This window comes from Camelus ferus, chromosome 10 (assembly GCF_009834535.1).
Source record: "Camelus ferus isolate YT-003-E chromosome 10, BCGSAC_Cfer_1.0, whole genome shotgun sequence".
Classification (NCBI taxonomy): domain Eukaryota; kingdom Metazoa; phylum Chordata; class Mammalia; order Artiodactyla; family Camelidae; genus Camelus; species Camelus ferus.
This window is the reverse complement of record NC_045705.1, coordinates 31776367-31799066: the sequence shown is the minus strand read 5'-3', so window position 1 is coordinate 31799066 and position 22700 is coordinate 31776367. Positions and strand designations below refer to the sequence as shown.

General features: G+C 36.3%; 3 protein-coding genes across 3 annotated transcripts; all 3 read left to right on the top strand.

Annotated features, from left to right (window-relative positions):
• Window positions 1-4716: 4716 nt before the first annotated feature.
• Window positions 4717-5730, top strand: LOC102515670 (olfactory receptor 140-like). Its single transcript, XM_014556231.2, has one exon. It carries the CDS (start codon window positions 4804-4806, stop codon window positions 5728-5730), a length of 927 nt encoding a protein of 308 aa, XP_014411717.2. The 5' UTR covers window positions 4717-4803.
• A 7387-nt stretch (window positions 5731-13117) lies between these two features.
• Window positions 13118-14044, top strand: LOC102511370 (olfactory receptor 140). Its single transcript, XM_032488683.1, has one exon. The coding sequence runs from the start codon at window positions 13118-13120 to the stop codon at window positions 14042-14044; it is 927 nt and encodes a 308-aa protein (XP_032344574.1).
• A 7729-nt stretch (window positions 14045-21773) lies between these two features.
• Window positions 21774-22700, top strand: LOC102507587 (olfactory receptor 140; the record flags this gene model as incomplete). Its single annotated transcript, XM_032490485.1, has 1 exon — window positions 21774-22700. A coding segment is annotated over one exon (927 nt), but the record flags the coding sequence as incomplete, so codon positions are not given.

Here is a 22700-nt window from a genome sequence, read left to right as displayed (position 1 = left end):
TTTTAATATCTTGCTTCCCCATTCAGAATAAGACATATATTGTGATTTACTAATGTCACAATAAAAATTTGTAATCATCTCTGTAGAGTGTAAATAAATTATGCCTTATGATTTCTTATTTCAAAAGAAGACTCTCTTATTTACATTTGATTCACATTTTCAATGAACTGGTCAGAAAGGGCTTAATGTCTTTTTCTGGCATGAATTACAGCACAATCCTCAAAGCCACAGACATATTGCTAGCCGATAGAGAGACCCCCAATTTAGCAAGCCCAGAAAACCTGTGGTTCCTTGTCCACCCATTGAGAAAGGATTCTCAGCAGGGGCAGAGGGACAAATTGAGAAGCTACTTTATTGATAAGGAAAAGAAGGGGGAAAAAAACACCTAAGTGGGGAGCCATCAGTCCAGTAGCCTCTTGAACCAGCTCCAAGTATCATTCAGGACATGAGGTTTTTTATTGAAAGGCTCTGTCATCATTATCAAAGGGAAAGCTGTCAGATCAGTTAAATCTCATCCCATGTTGACATAAGATTGAAGTCCAGAACATCAAGTTTTAAATTAAGACTACTCTTTATATAATGAAACAATAAAATAGTGAAAAGGTAACTTACGGATTGGGAAAAAATATTTGCAAATCATTTATCTCATAATGAGTAAATATCTAAAATATATAAGGAACTTCTACAACTGAATTGAAAAAAAAAAAAAAAAGAGAGATTTAAAATTGAGCAAAGTACCTGAATATTTTTCTAAAGAAGACATACAAATGGCCAATAAGAATATGAGAATGTGCTCAACATCGCCATTTAAAAGGAAAATACAAGTCAGAACCACAGTGACATGTTACCTCACAATTGTTAGGATGGCTATCTGAGATATACAGCAGACAACACATTTGGTGATGATGCACAGAGAATGGAGCCCTACTGTGCATTAGTGGGAATATAAATTTGTTCAGCTGCCATGAAGAATATTGTGGAGATTTCTCAAAATATTAAAAAGAAAACTACTGTATAATTCAGCAATCCTATGTGTGTAGGGACCCAAGAATATGAAACCAGGAATTGGAGAGTTATCTGTACTCTCATTTTCATTGCAACATTAATCACAAACCAAACCATGACTGAAATGAGTGCATTCTACCATCTCTGAAATATAATTGAAGAATGAAATTTTTTTCATCATTATCATGTTAATCTAACTCCGCTACTGACAGGATACCACCACTTTGAAAAAGTACCATAAACTTTACCTGAAGTGAAGTGTCAACATTATCATAGGGTTCATAATTAGTATTTAATGTACATCTGAAAATAATATTTAAAATTATTATTTGCATGAATGGTAGACTAAAAAACAATACAGTATAAAACATCTTTTGAATCAGACAGTTACCCATCCAACTAGTTTATACAATAACATATATTCAGACAATATTAAGCTCATTTGTTTCAAATTCCTAAATTCACAAATGGTCAAGTTTTTTTTTTTTTCCTCTTGTCATAGTATTTTGTCTTCAGGCAGACATAACGAAGTATTCAAAATTAAAGATGAAGGCTCTAAGAGTTCTCCTCTGAAGTTCAGTTAAGTTACGTGAAATAATTGGGTTGTTGGCAAGGGCTTCTAATGGTGGTGAATTACCCCTGAGGTCCAATTAGCCACAGCTAAGAACCTTCCCCAAACTGACCTACAGACAGGACATATGGTAGCACTTTTCAGTTTCAAGAGAAAGGTCTTACCTAAAAATGCTACTTATAAGTGAGCAAAGACACTTATTGTAGCTGAGCTAGTTGGCATTTTTTAAACTTACAACTTTACTGCTTTCTTGGTGAACTAGCAGCTGTCTTGGGTACTGGCCATGGAGTTAAGCCAGACAAATTCATAGGTAAGATTTTGTTTTCCCCAGGAAATCATATCATTATAGACTCTCAGATGGAAATAGTTCTTACAAATGGTATAATCATCCCACATCCTCACCAATCTGATATTTAATCCCTCTTCAGCATGCAAAACCTCGAGACAGACTCAACTACAATACTAGCAACTTAGAAGTAAAAATATTTAGAATCTTTTTTCTTATTGATATATATTTAAATTAGAAGAATAATATAATTAGAATTAAATAAGAATAACTATATAACTCAAATTTTTATCTAAAAGTTTTCAAACTTCATAATACAACATCATAATTTTCATTTGCAGCACCATGGATGGACTTGGAGATTGTCATTCTAAGTGAAGTAAGCCAGAAAGAGAAAGAAAAATACCATATGATATCACTCATGTGGAATCTAAAAAAAAAAAGACAAATGAACTTATTTACAAACAGAAACAGACTCACAGTCATAGAAAACAAATTTAGGTTATCTGGGGAGGAAGGTAGTGGGAAGGGATAAATTGGGAGTTCGAGGTTGGCAGATAATAATTAGTATATATAAAATAGATAAAGGACAAGTTCATACTGTACAGCACAGAAAACTGTATTCAATACCTTGTAGTAATACATAATGAAAAAAGAATATGAAAATGAATATATGTATATATATGTATGACTGAACTATTATTGCTGTACACCAGAAATCAACACAACATGGTAAACTGACTATACTTCAATTAAAAATAAGTAAATAAAATAAAATAAAATAGTCAATTCATAGAAGGAGAAAGTAGAATGGTGGCTGCCAAGGCCTGGGGGAAGGGAGAGAAAAAATAAATTAAACAAAATAAATAAATAAAAACACCTCGGTTAAAAACTACACATGAATCAAAGAGACATTCTCCATTTTAATTATCTATTTTGCCAATGTTGAACATCTTGTGTAGTTCTAAATTTTCCACAGCTCTTAATTGTTTGAACGTATTTGTAAATAAAGACTTTTATCTTTTAAAAATATTTTTGTTTAGAGTTTAGTCCTGGAAAGAGTACTCTGGAGCCAATTAAAAAAAAGAAAAAGTAATTTTTATTTCTTCATAGTTATTTCTATACACATTTATTAATGATGTCTGATTCTTACTTTATGTATACTATACTCTTTTCTAATCGGCTGGGGGAATTAACCACAGAATGAGGGAATACAATGAAGCTGCTGCAGTTTGTTTCCACAAATGTGTAAATACTTCAAATTGGGTAACTAAAAAATGAAGCTCTTTATCCATTTAACTTTGAAAGGAAACAATATTTTTTTTTGCAGAATATATTGTAATACATTTATATTTTCTCCCAATCTTCTATGAGAAATTTATATCCTCCAATTGCTATGCTATTAATAATGCAGTATCATCCTGTAACCAGGAATGACAGATGATGGATGCTGTGGGAAGATGGGAGAAGGCAAGAGAATGCCTGTAGCAGAAACATAAAGGGGTGGGAAGGTCACTCACATCATGGAGGGATGAGTTCTGCTGTCTGCTAATGAAATTTCAAGGAAGGGATTACTAAAGACACTTCACAGGGATCCTTTTTATAACTTTATGTTTATGCACATATATTAATATACACAGTCAGTATCCATAAATATGCATGGAATGACTGAACATGTAATAGGTAATTACAGTAAGTAATAGATGTTTGTGTTTGTGTTGTGTGCTTATATATGTTTGTGTGTATAGTACATCACCTCCCTATCTTATCTAGTAAATGATTTCTTTTTATTCTCCATGTTAGATTTTTACTTTCAGAACTTTGAAAAAAAGATTTTCCATTGCTTCATAGATCCTCATGTACTGAACACTTATACAGGTCTTTTTGTTTTTTTTTTTCAATCCAACTCTAATGAAGCTGTAAGTGTATTGAATATGACTCTGATAAATTGCCTGTAGTACAGAATTTTGAAGAATAAAAAATAGTAATTAACAAACACTACATTTTGAAAGTAAAATGACACAATAAAATACTCATTCTTAGAGGCAATTAGTATTTTCATATTACTCCATAAAGTGTGCCAGAAAGATTAACATGGAATGCAACTTCATATCGATATTTATTTATGTTTCTGATAAAGTAGAGAGCAATGATAAACAGAGCAGGAGGGTGAGAACACTTGAATTCCTGGTACGTCTATGGTCTGGGGAAGCAGGCGTACTCTCCCCCATGGAGAACGGCAATTCACCAAGCACTTTCTCATCAGCTAACAGGTTCCAGGCAGGGAGGACATTATGCCAGGCACTGTGGTAGGTGCAGTGAGGAAACACACCTGAATAGCTTATGTGTTCTGGTAGGTACCAGGGAGAGCGTGTTGCCAACTACTTACATACATTTACCTAAACTGCCTGCTTATGGGAGATATATGTTCATGGTGTCTTTCTTCCCACACTTAGAGCTTAGGGTTCAAGTGTGAATTCTCATGGAAGAGGGAATAATTCTTACCTGTGTGCAGCACCTCTGAGCTTACAAGATCCATCTGAGAATAATAGTCTATAACTTCACAGACACAGAGGAGGGCTCAGAACCACGGGACACAGAGGTGATGTAGCAGAGTCACATGGAGCTGGAGCCAGAGTGAGAATCCAGATCTTATGTAGATAGCCCAGGGTTCTCTCAGTAAATTACTCACCAAATGTTGCCCTATAGATGTTTTACGGGTGACAGGTGCTAGGTGTCTGAAGAGATGGAAACATCATGGAGGAAGTAAGAGAGAACTGAAACAAGCACTGAGGCAGGAGTGTCAAGGACACGCTCACAGGTACAGTGACTGCTCTGTTTTTATACAAAGATATTCGGGCCATGATACTTTCATGATTAATGGGTATCACTCCTTACCCTATGTAGGTAATTCAGGCCCCAGGAAGGTGTTACTTGCTGAATGGACCTCCTCACGCCTCCCAACAATGTGACTGAATTTGTTCTCTTGGGACTCACACAAGATCCACACTTGCAGAAAATACTCTTCATTGTCTTTTTGCTCATTTTCCTATTTACGATGCTGGCCAACCTGCTCATGGTCATCACCATCTCCCTCAGCCCTGCACTTTCAGCTCCCATGTACTTCTTCCTCACCTATTTAGCCTTTATTGATGCCCTCTTCAGTTCTGTCACAACTCCTAAAATGCTCATTGACCTGCTGCACCAGAAGAAAACCATCTCCTGGGGTGGCTGCATGACTCAGCTCTTTGTGGAACATTTCCTGGGAGGATCAGACGTCATAGTCCTCACTGTCATGGCTTATGACCGCTATGTGGCCATCTGCAAGCCTCTGCACTACACGACCATCATGCGACAGGGGCTCTGTCAGCTCCTGGTGGTGGTGGCCTGGCTTGGGGGGATCCTACATGCCACTGTGCAGATGGTTTTTGCATTTGACTTGACCTTCTGTGGTCCCAATGTCATTGACCACTTCATGTGTGACTTCTTCTCACTGTTGAAACTTGCCTGCAGCGACACCTACAGGCCTGGAGTGGTGGTGGCAGCCAACAGTGGGGGCATGTGCTTACTCATTTTTTCCATGCTACTCATCTCCTACATAGTCGTCCTGCGCTCCCTGAAGTCCCACGGCTCTGAAGGGCGACGCAAGGCCCTCTCTACCTGCGGCTCCCACTTTACAGTAGTGGTGCTCTATTTTGCCCCTTGTATTTTCACCTACACGCGTCCTGTGGCCACTTATCCTGTGGACAAGTTTTTGGCTGTGTTCTTTGGAATCCTCATTCCCATGTTAAACCCTATCATTTACACAGTGAGAAACACAGAGGTGAAAAATGCCATAAGGAGTTTGTTGAAGAGGAGAGTAACTTAGGCTGTCATGATGCCAAGAAAATGATGATTTATATATATATATGGAGGATCATACCTGTAGTAATTTGTGCCAGAATAGTTCCTTGAGAACTGAATATTTCTTACTGTTTTCATATATAATGCATAGATATGCATAAACCACATATATAGGTAGTATATTTGTGGTATTAATATTTTAGAGAGGGAGGTGAGAAAGGGAATGGAATGTCTAAAAAAGCAAATTTCTGGGACAATCAAAAAAGAAAGATTTAGGAATACTGTCCTAAATTCATGTCTAAATGATTAGATAAGAGAATAAATTAACTATAGAATGTTAGCAAATGTCATCCAAGCACAGGGGTTGGCCCATCACCTGTGAGGATCATATTCAGTTTAATTAGGAGGCTCTTCTTAGGAGGCATACCAGAGTGTATGGCAAACAAAGTGAAGCATGTCATAAATTGATATTTTAACTATTGAAAGTGAAAAAATAATGAAGACTATAACCCCAAACATTTCTAAATCAAAAGCATGTCATTTGAGAATATTAATTTTTATACGGTGATAAAAATAATTTAACTCTTATTTTTTCTGGCTGGGGAACATTTACAAATCCTTTATAATGTCAACTGTCCTGCTGTTAGATTTGACAAAGTGTTAATAAGTCTTAAAAGATGTAGAGAGCCCCAGATGAGGTGATAGAAAAACTCAGTTCTGGTACTAGCTAGGTGGCCAAGAACAAGTCCTATTGACTTTTCTTCATCTATACTATCAAGCAGAAAATTGTGTGGCCATTCTTCTATCGAAGAACAGAGCTTAGTTGTTGAACAAATAATTCAAGTGTTCATACTGTGATCTGGTTTTGTGCTGGTGGATCACCAAAATGGATCATCGCAAGGATGGATGGAGATTTATTTAGTCTGGATTCATGAGAGGCTAAGTCTTTGGGGCATGAGTGCTTTAAAAAACCTCATATTCTGATTTTTATCCCCATTACATGGAAAGTTCTTATATTATCTCAAAGTCTTTGCAAATACAATACTATTCACCAAATAATACCAAGAATTTGAGTTTATCAGATCTTATATAATTTATTCCTCCACTTTTGGATGCTGCTATATACTGAGGATTTGTGTCCCTCTTCAAAATCATAAATTAGATCCTTTATAATGTGCTGGTATTTGGAGGAGAGCCCTTTGAGAAATGATTAGGTCATGAAGGTGTAGTCCTCATGAATGGGCCTAATGCCTTTATAAAGAGACCCCATGAGGTCACTTGACCTCTCTGCCATGTGAGGACCCGGCAAATAAGTGGCTGCCTGTGAACTAGGGAGGAGACCTTACCAAATATGGAATCTGCTGGCACATTAATCTTGAACTTCTGAGCCTCCAGACCTATGAAATATAAATGTTTATATTTTAAGCCACCCAGTGTATGGCTTTCTGTATTAGTAGCCCATATGGATCAAGACAGAAATTTAATTTTCAAATTTGTGTAGTTATTTAAAGTCTTTGTTAGTTGTCAATGTTGATTGGTCTGTAATCTACCTGAAGTCAGGGGAAGTTACTTGCCTTTGTGTTCTCTGTTTCTTGCACACTATATGGGACATAGAATCCACTGTATAGACATTGTCCATTATTTGAATTCTTGATCTAATGTAGCGTGAATTTTTTCTGTTAAATTTTGATGAACTCTTTCTACTTTAAATATATAAATATACATATACATACATACATACATACATATATATACACATATATACACATATATTTATATAGTAAAAATATTTACTCTGGTATTTGCTACAAATATTTTCTTTATTATGTTATTTATTTCATAATTATGAGTGGTTTTATATAAATATGTTATTTTAATATTCTTTTACTTTTTGATGTGTTTTATTACTTGGAAAATCCATAATCCCATGATATATTAATTTTAATCATTTTTTAAAAAGTAACTTTACAAACATTTTATTTTTATTTAACCCACTTGAAGTTTACTTTTGTTTATGATGGGGAAACATCTAAGTGCAAACAGATAAAGTATCTACCAACATAATTATTGATTTGGTAACAATTTGAAAATTTTCTACTTAGTATGTCAGGTTTTATACCATCAAGAAAATTCAAGTTTGGGAAACTTTCTCCTCCTCCTTCCCATCCTTCCTCTCTTCCCCTAAACTTTAGGGTCATTTTGTAAAGTTTCATAAAACTACATGTGGAATGCCATGACTCTACATATTTATTTTGAGGAGAACGACATGTTTTAATATCTTGTTTTCCCATTCTAAATAAGACATATATTGTGAAAGATTTATTGATGTCTCAATAAAAATTTATAATCATCTCTGTGGAGTGTAAATAAAACTTGCCTTATGATTTCTTATTTAAAAAGAGGAATCTGTTATTTACATTTGATTCACATTTTCATTGAGCTGGTCAGAAAGGGCTTAATGTCTTTTTCTGGCATGAGTTACAGCACAATCCTCAAAGCCATGGACATATTGTTAGCGAATAGAGATACATCCAAATTGGAAAGCCCAGAAAACCTATGATTTGTTGTCCACCAGTTGAGAAAGAATTCTCAGCAGAGGTGGAGGGACAAACTGAAAAGTTACTTTATTGCTAGGAAAAAGAAGGAGAAAAAATAAAAGCTGTCAAGTGGGGAGCAGTCAGCCAGGTAGCCTGTTAAGACAGCTCCAGCCCAAAAATAGGTCACAGGGTCTTTTCTTGAAAGGCTCTGTCATCATTATCTTCAGTTTGCTGGTACCAGTCATCTTCTATTATCAGCTCTTTCCTCCCATGGAGCTCAGCCTTAAAACAGAAACTTCAGTGGAAAAAGAGAACAAAGAAAGAGATACCAGGGTGTGTCCTTGGCATTGACACAGCAGTTGTGGAACATAAATGTCTTGTTGTGTGGCTGTGTCCTTGAGATCAAGGATTCAGCTGTGGGATAAGAGAAGATGTCTTGTTTTTCAATAGCCTGGCACTTTCTTCCCCTTGTTGATAAGCAGCTCGTGTCAGTAAGCCTGTCTGATTACATCTCTCTTAATAAAAGTATCCAAAAATACACAAGCATGTATCCCACCACACACTCAGGTCTGGATCCAACCTCATGTGAATCTCTATGACCACGTGTATGTGTACATTCAATGAAATGTAGGTCTATACCCAATAGCATGTATGTGTCTGAATGTGAACACACTGGTTCAGTATATGATGACACATGGATCAATATTTGATGAGCAACATGAACGCATTTGTATATGTACATGCCTATGTATTTGATGTGATCACACACAGCATGCATCTGTCTACACACAGGGCTGTATATTGCCATTTGCTTGTCTGTATCTGACCATACATGAATTTAGTCAGGACTTGTCTGAATAATTCTTCTGTTTCTTATGGCGTGCACTGAGGCCATGCCCTGGCATTCATCTGATTCCTGGACTTTAAGGAGAGTCCAAGATGCACTTATATGCATGGTGCCTTGACAGGGATAACTACAAGACTGGACTTTTCTTGGTCTCTTTCTTATACATGTAGATGTAGGGTAATGTAGACAATGTCTGCCTATTGAGGTTGTCAGACTTGCAAAATGGCAGCTCAGGGCTCCCAGGTAGAGGAGGCAAAGCTCTCAGACCAGTTAAGTCTCATCTCATCCTGACATAAGATTGAAGTCCAGGATATCAAGTTTTAAATTCAGACTAATTTTATATCAAAGAATACAATCAAAGAATGAAAAGGTAACTTATGGATTGGGATAAAATATTTGTAAATCACATATTTCATAATGAATTAATATCTAAAATATATAAAGAACTTCTACAACTAAATTAAAATAAAAAACTTGATTTAAAATTGGGCAAAGCACCCGAACAGATATTTTTCCCAAAGAAGACATGCAAGTGTCCAATAGGAACATGAGAATTTGCACAACATTACTAATCAACAGGGAAAAGCAAGTGAAAACCACAATGACATGTCACCTCACACTTGTTAGAATGGTTATATGAATTATGTAGCAGACAACACATTTTAATGATGACATGGAGAGAATGGAACCCTACTATACTTTGGTGGGAATATAAATTTGTTCAGCCATTATGGAGATTTCTCAAGATATTAAAAATAAAACTGCTCTATGATTCAGCAATCCTATGTGTGTGTGCATATCCAAAATATGAAATCAGGTATCTGAAGAGATATCTGTACCCTCACTTTCATTGCAACATTAATTACAAAATGAAACCATGACAGAAATAAATGTATTCTACCATCTCTGAATATAATTGAAGAATGGAATTACTTTCAATACCATGCTAGTCTAATTCTAGAATTGACGCAAGATATAACTACTATGAAAAAGTACTGTAGACTTTACCTGATGTGAAATGTCAATATTATAACATGATTCATAATTGTCATTTATGTGCATCTGGAAATAATATTTAAAATTATGATTTGCATGAATGGTAGATTGATTAAAAAGCAAAGTATTATAATAAAACATTTAAACAGATAGTTACCCACTTCAATGATTAATTTAGGTAATAGCAAATATTCAGAATTAATATAAAGCTCATTGGTTTCAATTGCTTAAATTCATAAATGGCCAACCAATATTTTTTTCTGTCATAGTATTTTTTCTTGATGTAGACTTAAGGAAGAGTTCAAAATTGAAGATGAATGCTGTAAGTTCTCTGAAGTGCAGTTAAGTTACATGAAATAATTGGATTGTTGGCAAGATCTCCTAGTGGAGGTGAAATGCCCCTGAGGTCCAATCAACCACAGCTACTAAGCTTCACTGAACTGGCCTAGAAACAGGAGATGTGGTAGCACTTTTAAGACTCAAGAGAAAGGCCTTATCCAAAGGTACTACTTATAAATCAGCAAAGTCACACTGTAGATGAGCTAGTTGGCATCTTTAATCTTATATCTTTACTGCTTTCTTGGTGAACAAACAGCTGCCTCAGGCCCTGGCCATGGAGCTGTGTCAGACAAGTTCATAGGTAAGATTTTTTTTTCCCCAGGAAATCATAATTTCATAGACTCTCAAGATTAAATGGCCCTTACAAATTATAGCATCACCCCTCATCACCCCCAATCTGAGATTTCAATCCCTCTTCAGCAGGCAAGACATTAAGAAAAAATGACTCAACTACAATACTACCAACTTAGAAGTAAAAATATTTGGGGTATTTTTTTCTAAATGTTATATATTTAAATTAGAAGAATAATATAATTAGTTAGAATTAAATTAGAATAACTATATAACTCAAATTTCCATCCACAATTTTCCCCACTTTATAAAATACATCAAATTTTCCTATGACATTGCACCACTTTCAAAAACATCTCTTTTAGAAACTATGCATGTGTCAAAGAGATGCACTGGACTTTAATTATCCATTTCTGCAATGAGGAACATCCCATGTCATTTCTAAATTTTCCACACCTCTTAATAATTATGTTGAACATATTTGTAAATGAAGACTTTTAGCTTCTATAATATTTTCATTTAGAATTTAACCCTATAAAGAACACTGTGATGCCAAAGAAAAAAGGAAAAATAATATTTATTTCTTCATAGTTATTTCTAAATCACATTTACTAATTATGTATAATTCTTACTTTATGTAAAATCTTCTCTTTTCTGATCTGCTGGGGAGTCAGCCACAGAGTAAAGGAATATAATGAAGCTGCTGCACTTTGTTTCCACATACGTATAAATTTTTCATACTGTTTAATTAAAAAATAAAGCTCTTTATTCATTTATCTTTGAAAGGAAAATACACATTTTTTGTACAACACATTGTATTATACTTATGTTTTTTCTTTGGGAAATTTACGTCCCCAAATTCCCTCATTCCATTACTAATACAGTATCTTGTAACCAGGAATGATGGACGATGGATGCTATGGGAAGATGGAAGAAGAAGGCATGAGAATGCCTGTGGCAGAAGCTTAAAGGAGTGGGAAGTTCATTCACATCATGGAGGGATGAGTTGCTGCTGTTCGGTAATTAAATTGCAGGGAAGGGATTACCAAAGGCACTTCCAGGGACACTTTTTATAACTTTATGGGAACACACATACATTAATATACACAATCAGTGTACAATAAAGATTTGTTGAATGAGTGAACTTGTAATAGGTCCTTATAGTAACAGACTTCATGTGTGTTTGTGTTGTGTTTCTATATATGTTTATGTGTATAGTCCATACCTACCTCTCTATCTTATTTAGCAAACTATTACTTTTTGTTGTCTATATTAAATTTTACTTTTAGAACTTTGAAAATAAGGATTTCTTTGCTTAGCAGATACTCACAAACTGAACATTTATGCAATACGTTTTTATCCAAGTCTACCGAAGCTGTAAGTTTATTGAATATGACTGTTAACATATATGTGGAACAGAATTTGAAAAATAAAAATATGGATTAAAAAGCCCTATGATTATCTTGAAAATAAAATTGCCTAATAACATATTCATTCTTACAGGCAATTAATATTTTCATATTGTCCCATAAAGTATGCCAAAAAATATTAACCTGATATGCAGCTTCCTTTCAAGCATTTGCTTAGGATTCTTATAAAGTGGACAGTAATGATAAACAGAGCAGAAGGACGAGAACACTTGAATTACTGGTAGGTTTATGCCCTCTAGGGGAGCAGGCATATTCTCACCCATGGAGAACGGCAATTTACCAAGCACTTACTCATCACCTAACAGGTTTCAGGCAGTGCAGACATTATGCCAGGCACTTTGGTAGGTGCACTGAGGAAACACACTTGAATAGCTGGTGTGTTCCAGTAGGTACCAGGGAGAGCGTGTTGCCAACTACTTACATATATTTCCCTAAACTGCCTGCTTATGGGAGATATGCATTCATGGTGTCTTTCCTCCCAAAGTTAGAGCTGAGGGTTCAAATGTGAATTTTCACTGAAGAGGAAATACCTCTTACTTGTGTGCTGCACCTCTCAGCTTACAAGATCCATCTGAGAATTACAGTTTGTAACCTCATAAACACAGAGAAAGGCTCGGAACCATAGGACACAGAGGTGATGTAGCAGAGTCACATGGAGCTGGAGCCAGCGTGAGAATCCAGATCTTATGTAGATAGCCCAGGATTTTCTCAGTAAATTACTCATCAAATGTTGCCCTATAGATGTTTTACAGGTGACAGGTACTAGGTGTCTGAAGAGATGGAAACATCACGGAGGACGTAAGAGAACTGAAACAAGCACTGAGGCAGGGGTGTCAAGGACACGCTCCACAGGTACAGTGGCTGCTCTAGTTTTGTATCAAGATACTCAGACCACAATCCTTCCATGATTAATGGGAATCAGTTCTTATTCTTTGTAGGTAATTCAGGCCCTAAGAAGGTGTTACTTGATGAATGGATCTCCTCATGCCTCCGAAGAATGTGACTGAATTTGTTCTCCTGGGACTCACGCAGAATCCACACCTGCAGAAAATACTGTTCATTGTCTTTTTGCTCATTTTCCTATTTACGATGCTGGCCAACCTGCTCATGGTCATCACCATCTCCCTCAGCCCTGCACTTTCAGCTCCCATGTACTTCTTCCTCACCTATTTATCCTTTATTGATGCCCTCTTCAGTTCTGTCACAACTCCTAAAATGCTCATTGACCTACTGTACCAGAGGGGAACCATCTCCTGGGGTGGCTGCATTACTCAGCTCTTTGTGGAACATTTCATGGCAGCATCAGAGGTCATAGTCCTCACTGTCATGGCTTATGACCGCTATGTGGCCATCTGCAAGCCTCTGCACTACACGACCATCATGCGACAGGGGCTCTGTCAGCTCCTGGTGGTGGTGGCCTGGCTTGGGGGGATCCTACATGCCACTGTGCAGATGGTTTTTGCATTTGACTTGACCTTCTGTGGTCCCAATGTCATTGACCACTTCATGTGTGATTTCTTCTCACTGTTGAAACTTGCCTGCAGTGACACCTACAGGCCTGGAGTGGTGGTGGCAGCCAACAGTGGGGGCATGTGCTTACTCATTTTTTCCATGCTACTCATCTCCTACATAGTCGTCCTGCGCTCCCTGAAGTCCCACGGCTCTGAAGGGCGACGCAAGGCCCTCTCTACCTGCGGCTCCCACTTTACAGTAGTGGTGCTCTATTTTGCCCCTTGTATTTTTACCTACACGCGTCCTGTGGACACTTACCCTGTGGACAAGTTTATGAGTATGTTCTATGCAATATTCACTCCCATGTTAAACCCTATCATTTACACAGTGAGAAACACAGAGGTGAAGAATGCCATGAGGAGTTTGTTGAAGAGGAGAGTAACTTAGGCTGTTCATGATGACAAGAAACTGATGATTTATATACACGTGAGGATTATACATGTTGTAAATTGTGCAGGAAAGCAAAGAAATTTTGCAGATCATTGACAGATAAAAAAGGTCCATAAACTAGTGTTTGTCAATCATTTAATATTGGCTAGTCATTTTTTAGATGTTTTGATAATTTGTAATATACTTTACCAAGGCTTCAATGTTCAGAATTAAAGCTTCAGAATAGTCAATGAAGAGAACAACCATAAACCCCTAGTATGATGAATATAGTTGAATATGTGTTTTTCTCTAGATTCTTTGTTCTACTTTACAAAATTCTTCAGGTATATTATTTGGATGGAGTTCACCTTTCCTTAGGAATTTAATATCAGAAGTTTTTCTAGTTTTGCTTAGCCTGTGGTGATCAATTAAGGGATAGAAGTTCTTATTCTCGTTCTTAGATACTTGATTAAAGGACATTTGCATGAAGGAATCACTGCTTATTTTGTATGTATGTGTATGCTATGAATTTACCAAAAGTAAAAAGGGAGATACCTGCAAAAGAAGGAAAAGATAATTCACTATCTATCGCCAATTCTTTTTTGGCAAAAAAACAAGTCTGAAATTTTGAGATTACTTTTAGTTTGCTCCTTTTTCTTAAATATCCTATGGCTCCCAGTTTTCATGAATATAAAGGAAATGTTTTAATTTTACATAGCAAGACTGGAGGAGCCAATTGAAACAGAGATAATCATTCTTTTACCAAAATTCAACAGAATAGCCTATGGTTAGGTTCCAAAAGTAATGACCTATGAGTCTGATACACTTGTTTGCATTACATTAACACTTTATTATCTATCAGGCAGAGTCACTTCAGTTGATTCATCCACGGACTCAACTGGTTATTCCATGATCATTATCTCCAACTTACAGGGAAGTAAATTGAACCCAGGAGAGGTTTACTAATTTACTTGCCTCACATCATGCATGGCTACCCTATCTAGTGTGTCAGGGACTGTCACACTGAAATGCACCTTCCTTTCACAAATTTCAACTATCAAATTCCAACACAGGTCTTTAAAACTCAGTCTTACTCTCTTTCAATTGGAACACAATTGTTTGTGGTACGTTTAGGTCTATAGATTAAAAAATTATACGGAATCTTAATTTAAAAACTTTGTCCTTCAAGAAGATGGTGTCAGATTTGCTGTAGCCTTGCCTCACATGTAGCTGTCCATTTCAGCACTACGCATTTTTTTCCTCTCTTTGAAAGTTTGAGTTATGCCATTTCACTTTCACAAAAGACCAATATTAGTATGACGTCATATGTCTTCTTTTAAAGAAGAATCACCTTCAGACTTCTTTCAGTTATTGAAAATAAGTACTAAAGTACTAATATTGGTCTTCATTAAAAAAAAGTGGCTAAAGTGAACTTTCAGAAAGTGGGGTAACCGCACTGCTCCTCTATGTGCGTGGAGAATACCAGGTCATTCTACTTTGTTACATAACTCTTTATAAAACAAAGCTTCTCTGCTACACCACTCTTGCACATGTAGTTCTCACAGATACTCCTTTCTCAAACTCAATGATCAAATGGAGCTATTTCTTCCATAATTTGACCATGCAGTAAAGCCAGAGCATGGTACTGGGGTGACTGTGTTTACTAAGGTGGGTATGGCTGTCTCCAATTCATAAGAGACAGAACCTTTTCCCAGCACCTCATCTATTTATATGGTCATATTTGCAATTGCTGGTGAGAATTAAACACTTCAGCATAATCTAAACTAAACGATGTGTGGTTCACTTTGTTGTATGATTATTAGATAGAAGATGAGAGTAAATCAGGGCTAAGGATAGAAAAAGTGTTGGTTAAACGTTATTTCCATTCTAAGGCCAAATGGAGAATTTGAAGAGGGAAACTGAAGCCAGTGATTGTGTCTTAGGGGCTATCCCAAGGGCTCAGTGGAGGGGTGAGAGGATTAATTAGGCACAAATTATAAACTGTCAGTAGCAAACTTGGAAGGTGCAAGAACTGAAGGAGGAAATACAAGGCAGTCTGGTGGTCTTAGTGGATAAAGTCTCACTGGTTGGTGAGTAAGGTTAAAGCTTGTTAAGATGTTCCCTTCAATTCATCATCAATAGTCTCTCCTGAGGACAGAGTATCACCTGATTATTTCTGATACTTAAAATAACAAATAAAGGATAGATTATGTTTCTTCTAAAAATTAATGACATAAATAAAGTTTGGCTCTAGTGTGTTAAAAATATGTTGGTTTAATCTGGATTTTCAATTCAGTGAAATTATTAAGAATTTAGCAAGGGAAATGAGCTAACTGTTGTTAAAGGCCAGCCATGAAGCATAGATTTTGAGAAGTTCTTTATATACTTTAACTTTCTTAATGTAGCAACGTGTATTATTAGAGAGGATTTTACTCCATTTCATAAAAGAAGAAAATGAGACTCAGTGGACTTAAGCCATGATATGTTGTCTTTAGACTCTGCCTATCTATTCTCCCCACTCCACTCCTTGTTTTATTGATGTGAAAACACCAAAACACAGATCTGAACATTGGCCACATTGTGGAGACTGTCATTGAGGCATTCTTATTTTTGGGGTGATGTAGTGACTTCTCTTTAGGTCTTTGCTGATCGTCATTTCCTAAGTTATTTATTTAGCAAGCATATTATGGTTATGAAAACATAATGGAGAGTAAGAACACCATCTTCAGCATCAAGAGATGGGTTTTATTTCAGATTGTACCATCATTTTTTTTTCCATAACCTTAAACACCCTCCCCTATTTCTACAAGTAGTTTATTTGGGTAAGTTGGAAGGTGTTTCCACGTTCTGTGATTTTGCCTGAGCCAATATGTTTGTTGCCATAAATATAGTTATTTTTTTTTTCTGCTTCAATTGGAGGTAAAACTGGAAGAGTTATGAGACCACAGTCCACCTCCCAAAACTTTTCTGTTTCTGGTAAACAACTTCAGAGATGTTCTTCTGTGATAAAATTGTCTCTGGATTAGACTAACACAGCATGAACTCTGCTCTTGTGTGCTTTGTTATATTGAGAACATGTTCCTCTACTTAGGGAAATGTCATCAAAACACTTTGGCAGATATCTTGTTTTTGTGAAATTAGTCCCTGAACATATCATGGTTAATCCATTCCTCACCTAATTTCTGATCAACTGTGGTAAAATCTGTATAAAATTTCTTCTGTTTCTTTCTGATTTACTCTTCAAGTTTGAGAATCTGTATTGTTCTCTCTTCAGGGTTTACAACACTCTGGCCTTGGATTTGTATTCTGGGTACAGACTTTCCTGGTATAGCTCCAGGAACTCCTTTTTTGAAAAATTATTTTCCTGGACGGTCCTCACTGCTTTATACCTATCTCTGTTCTCCTTCCAAGTCTTGCCTCTCTAGGGCTTGGGGAGCTATACTAGGCAGAGGTTGGGTTTCTAAAGCAATCTCTCTGCCCAAAACTGTAGCTATTCAAGTAGAGGCTGGAAGACCACTTAATGGGCCATTGTGAAGGGATGTCAAGCTTTTATGAGGTTGGAATGATGACTGTCTGTACATGTTAATTCTCTGATCTGACTCTGGCTTTCGTTACAGAGTTGACAGACAAATTCAAGTTGAAAGACATTTTCATGATGACACTTCAGGAAAATCCATATTCCCCATAGTTCTATAGATAGTTTCAGGCCCTCATTCATACAATCTTTGGCATCTAACATCACAAGTGTTATTTTGACACTATAATAATAAAGTGTCTAGTCAAACCAGGTTTACTCATGTGGTTTCAGTTTTCTTAAACTCTTTCCCTTCATGACACGTGCTGCTCACAGTCACCACATTCTTTGGAGCCAATCCAGAGTTATGTACAATTTTTTTCTTATTATTAATTCAAGCATATTGGAACATGGTGATTTAGTGTGGTTCTGTATAGGAATATTCATAAGTTGAATTGGACTGAATCTATTTTTTAAATAATTTCAAATATCAATTGTGTTTATTTTAGTAGGTAATTGTAATAGGTCTTACAATAGGTGGCAGCATGAGTATCATGACACTTGAGTCACAAAACTATAAATGAAACATAAGAATCCTGGCCCAGAATTTAGCGGCCTGGCTTCTTATTTCCCCACCACAAATGGTGTTCATATTTTCCTGCCGTAATGTAAACTTGCTGTAAATTGTGAATATTGATGCTTATTTTTTTCTATTCCATAGGAATATTATGAGATTTAGTTTAAATAGTTGAAAGAAATGCATTCTACCATCTCTGAATGTAACTGAAGGATGAAATTATTTTCATCATTGTCATTACCATGTCATCTCAATTCCAGAACGAGACAAGATCCAACTACTTTGAAAATTGCTGTGAACTTTATTAGGCATAAAGTGCTAATATTATAATAAGGTTCATAATTGTCACTTAATGTACGTCTGAAAACAATATTTAAAGCTGTGATTAGCGTTAATTGTAGATCAATTGAAATATAGAATACATTCATGAAAATGTTTAAATCAGATAGTTACCCACCCAAATTATTAATTCATATAATAGTTAATATTGAGCCTCCGTATTATACACATTTGTTATCAATACATAAACTCAGAAGTGGTAAAATTATTTTTTTTCTTTAATCATGGTGTTTTGTCTTCATGTAGACTTAATGAGGAGTTCAAAATTAAAGACGAGTGCTATAGGAGTTCTATTGTGAAGTTCTCGTGTTGCTGGCAAGATCTCCTAATGATGGTGAAATGCCCCTGAGGTCCAATCAGCCACAGCTGAGAAACTTCACCAAACTGGCCTGCAAGCAGGAAGTGTGGTAGCACTTTTAAGGCTCAAGAGAAATACTTTATCCAAAGGTAAATCAGCAAAGACACTGATTGTAGCTGAGCTAGTTGGCATTTTTCGTCTTACAACTTTCTTTCTTTCTTGGTGAACTAACGCTGCCTGGGGCCCTGGCCATGGAGCTACGTCAGACAACTTCATAGGTAAGGTTTCCTTTTCCCCTGAAATCACATAATCATAGATTTCCAAGTTTAAATGAATCTTACAAGTTATATAATCACCTGTCATCCTCACCAATCTGAGATCTCAATCCCTCTTCAACATGCAAAACATCAAGAAAGATCGACTCAACTGCAATACCACCAACTTCAAACAAAAAATGTTTGGATTTATTTTCTCAGTGATATGTATTTAACTTAGCTATAGGAATAATATAGTTAGAATTAAATTAGTTATAATAATTATATAGTGCAAATTTGCATCATTTTTTCCTACTTAATAATACAATGTAAGAATCTCCTATGATATTATACAATTTTTAAAACACTTCTGTTAAAAACTACACATCAATCAAAGAGATGCACCATATTTTAATTATCCATTTCTCCAATGTTGAACGGTCCATGTAGTTTCTAAATTTTCCACAGGTCTTAATAGTTGTGTTGAATACATTTATAAATAATTATTTTTATGTTTTAAGAATGTTTTTCTTTAGGGTTTATTTCTAGAAAGAGTATTGTGGAGCCAAAGATAAAAGAAAAAAGAAATTTTTATTTCTTCAATTATTTCTAAACTGATTTTATTAATTATGTCTAATTCTTACTATATGTATAATATACTCTTTTCTGACCTGTAGGGTAAGTCAGCCAGAGAATAATGGAATGCAATGAAGCTGATGCACTTTGTTTTCACATATGGATACATTTTCCAGCTTGGGAAATTAAAAAATAAAGCTCTTTTTAAAAGGCAAATGAATTTATATATAAGACAGAAACAGATTCACATAGAATACAGACTTGTGGTTGCTAGGGGAGGGGTGGGAGGGAATGAACAGGGAGTTTGAGATTCACAGATACTGACTGGCATATATAAAATAGATAAACAAATTCATACTGTATAGTGCAGGGAAATATATTCAATATCTTGTAGTAGGTCATGGTGAAAAAGAATATGAAAATGAATATATGTTTATTCATGTATGACTGAAGAATTGTGCTATACACCAGAAATTGACATAACATTATAAACTGGCTATAACTCAATTAGAACATTTTTGAAATTAAAAATTAAATAAAAATAAAGCTCTTTATCCATTTATCTTTGAAATGAAAAGACATACTTTTGGCAGAATACATCTTGTTTTGTTTATGTTTTCTCTATTCTTTGGGAAATTTATGTCCCCAGATTTCCTCATTCTATTAGTAGTGCAGTGTCCTGTAACTGGGAACGATGGACGATGGATGCTATGGGAAGATGGGAGAAGAAGGCATGAGAACGTCTGTCGCAGAAACATAAAGGAATGGGAAGGTCATTCACATCATGGAGGGATGAGTTGCTGCTGTTTGGTAATGAAACTTCAGTCACTAAGGACATTTAACAAGGACACTTATCATGATTGTGTAAACAAACATACATTAATATACATAGTAAGTATCCAATAAATATTTGTTGGGTGAATGAATTTGACATAGGCATTTATAGTAATAGATTTTGCATGTGTCGGGGTTATGTGTGTATATATGTAGATATATAGTACATTACCTACCTCTCTACGTTACCTAGTGGACTATTTCTTTTTGTTCTCCACATTAAATTTTTATTTTTAGAATTTTGAAAATAGGGATTTTTTTTCCTTGATAGATCCTTGTGTATTGAACACCTATGCAAGAGGTTTTTTTTTTTAACTCAAATCTATGAAAGCTGTAAATTTACTGAATATGACTTTGTTAAATTGTATGTGGAACAACTTTTGAAGACTAAAAACTATAGATTTGCAAACACTATAATCATCTAGAAAGTAAAATGACCCACTAATATATTCTTTCTTAGAGGTAATTAATATTTCATATTTACCCTATAAGTGTATTTGAAAATGTTAAACTGGATTATAGTTTATGTTCAAATGTTTATTTATGTTTCTCATAAAGTAGAGAGTGTGATAAACAGAGCAGGAGGATGAGAATACTTGAATTCATTGTAGGTTTTTGGTCTGGGGAAGCAGGTGTATTGTTACCCATGGAGAATGGCAATTCACCAAGTGCTCACTCATTACCTAGTGGGTTTCAGGCAGTGCAGACATTATGCCAGGCACTGTGGTAGGTGCAGTGAGGAAACACACCTGGATACCTTATGAGTTCTGGTAGGTACCAAGGAGAGTGAGTTGCCAATGACATATACATTTCCCTAAAGTACCTGCTTATGGTAGATATTTATTGATGATGTCTTTCTTTCCATGGTTAAAGTGAGGATTCAGGTATAAATTTTCATGGGAGAAGAAATACCTCTTACCTGTGTGCAGCAGCTCTCAGCTTACAAAATACAACTGAGAATTACAATTTGTAAGCCCACAGACACAAAGGAGGAATCAAAACCGGGGGACACAGAGATGACTGAGCAGAGTCATACGGAGCTGGAAGAAGAAAGAGAATCCAGATATCGTGTAGAAAGCCCAGAACTTTCACAGTAAATTACCCTTCAAATGCTGCCCTATAGATGTTTCACAGGTGACAGCTCCGAGGTGTCTGAAGAGATGGAAACATCATGGAGGACGTAAGAGAGAACTGAAACAAGCACTGAGGCAGGAGTGTCAAGGACACGCTCCACAGGTAGCGTGACTGCTCTGTTTTTGTACCACAATATTCAGATCACAATTCTTTCAGGATTAATGGGTATCATTCTTTATTCTTATAGATAATTTAGGCCCCAGGAAGGTGTCACTTGCTGACTGGACTGCCTCATGCCTCCGAAGAATGTGACTGAATTTGTTCTCCTGGGACTCACGCAGAATCCACACCTGCAGAAAATACTCTTCATTGCCTTTTTGCTCATTTTCCTATTTACGATGCTGGCCAACCTGCTCATGGTCATCACCATCTCCCTCAGCCCTGCACTTTCAGCTCCCATGTACTTCTTCCTCACCTATTTATCCTTTATTGATGCCCTCTTCAGTTCTGTCACAACTCCTAAAATGCTCATTGACATACTGTACCAGAGGGGAACCATCTCCTGGGGTGGCTGCATGACTCAGATCTTTGTGGAACATTTCCTGGGAGGATCAGAGATCATCATCCTGGTTGTTACGGCCTATGACCGCTATGTGGCCATCTGCAAGCCTCTGCACTACTCAACTATCATGCGACAGAGGCTCTGTCAGCTCCTAGTGGTGGTGGCCTGGATTGGGGGAGTCCTACATGCCACTGTGCAGATGGTTTTTGCATTTGACTTGACCTTCTGTGGTCCCAATGTCATTGACCACTTCAGGTGTGATTTCTTCTCACTGTTGAAACTTGCCTGCAGTGACACCTACAGGCTTGGAGTGGTGGTGGCAGCCAACAGTGGGGGCATGTGCTTACTCATTTTTTCCATGCTACTCATCTCCTACATAGTCATCCTGAGCTCCCTGAAGTCCCACGGCTCTGAAGGGCGACGCAAGGCCCTCTCTACCTGCGGCTCCCACTTTATAGTTATGATACTCTTTTTTGTCCCTTGTATATTCACCTACACACGTCCTGTGGCCACCTACCCTGTAGACAAGTTGGTGACTATGTTCTTTGCAATATTCATTCCTATGTTAAATCCTATCATTTACACAGTGAGAAACACAGAGGTGAAAAATGCCATGAGGAGTTTGTTGAGGAGGAGAGTAACTTAG

Bases quoted from the DNA above. Each gene is read 5' to 3' on its own strand.
- LOC102511370 (XM_032488683.1), top strand. From the start codon at position 13,118: ATGGATCTCCTCATGCCTCCGAAGAATGTGACTGAATTTGTTCTCCTG.
- LOC102515670 (XM_014556231.2), top strand. From the start codon at position 4,804: ATGGACCTCCTCACGCCTCCCAACAATGTGACTGAATTTGTTCTCTTG.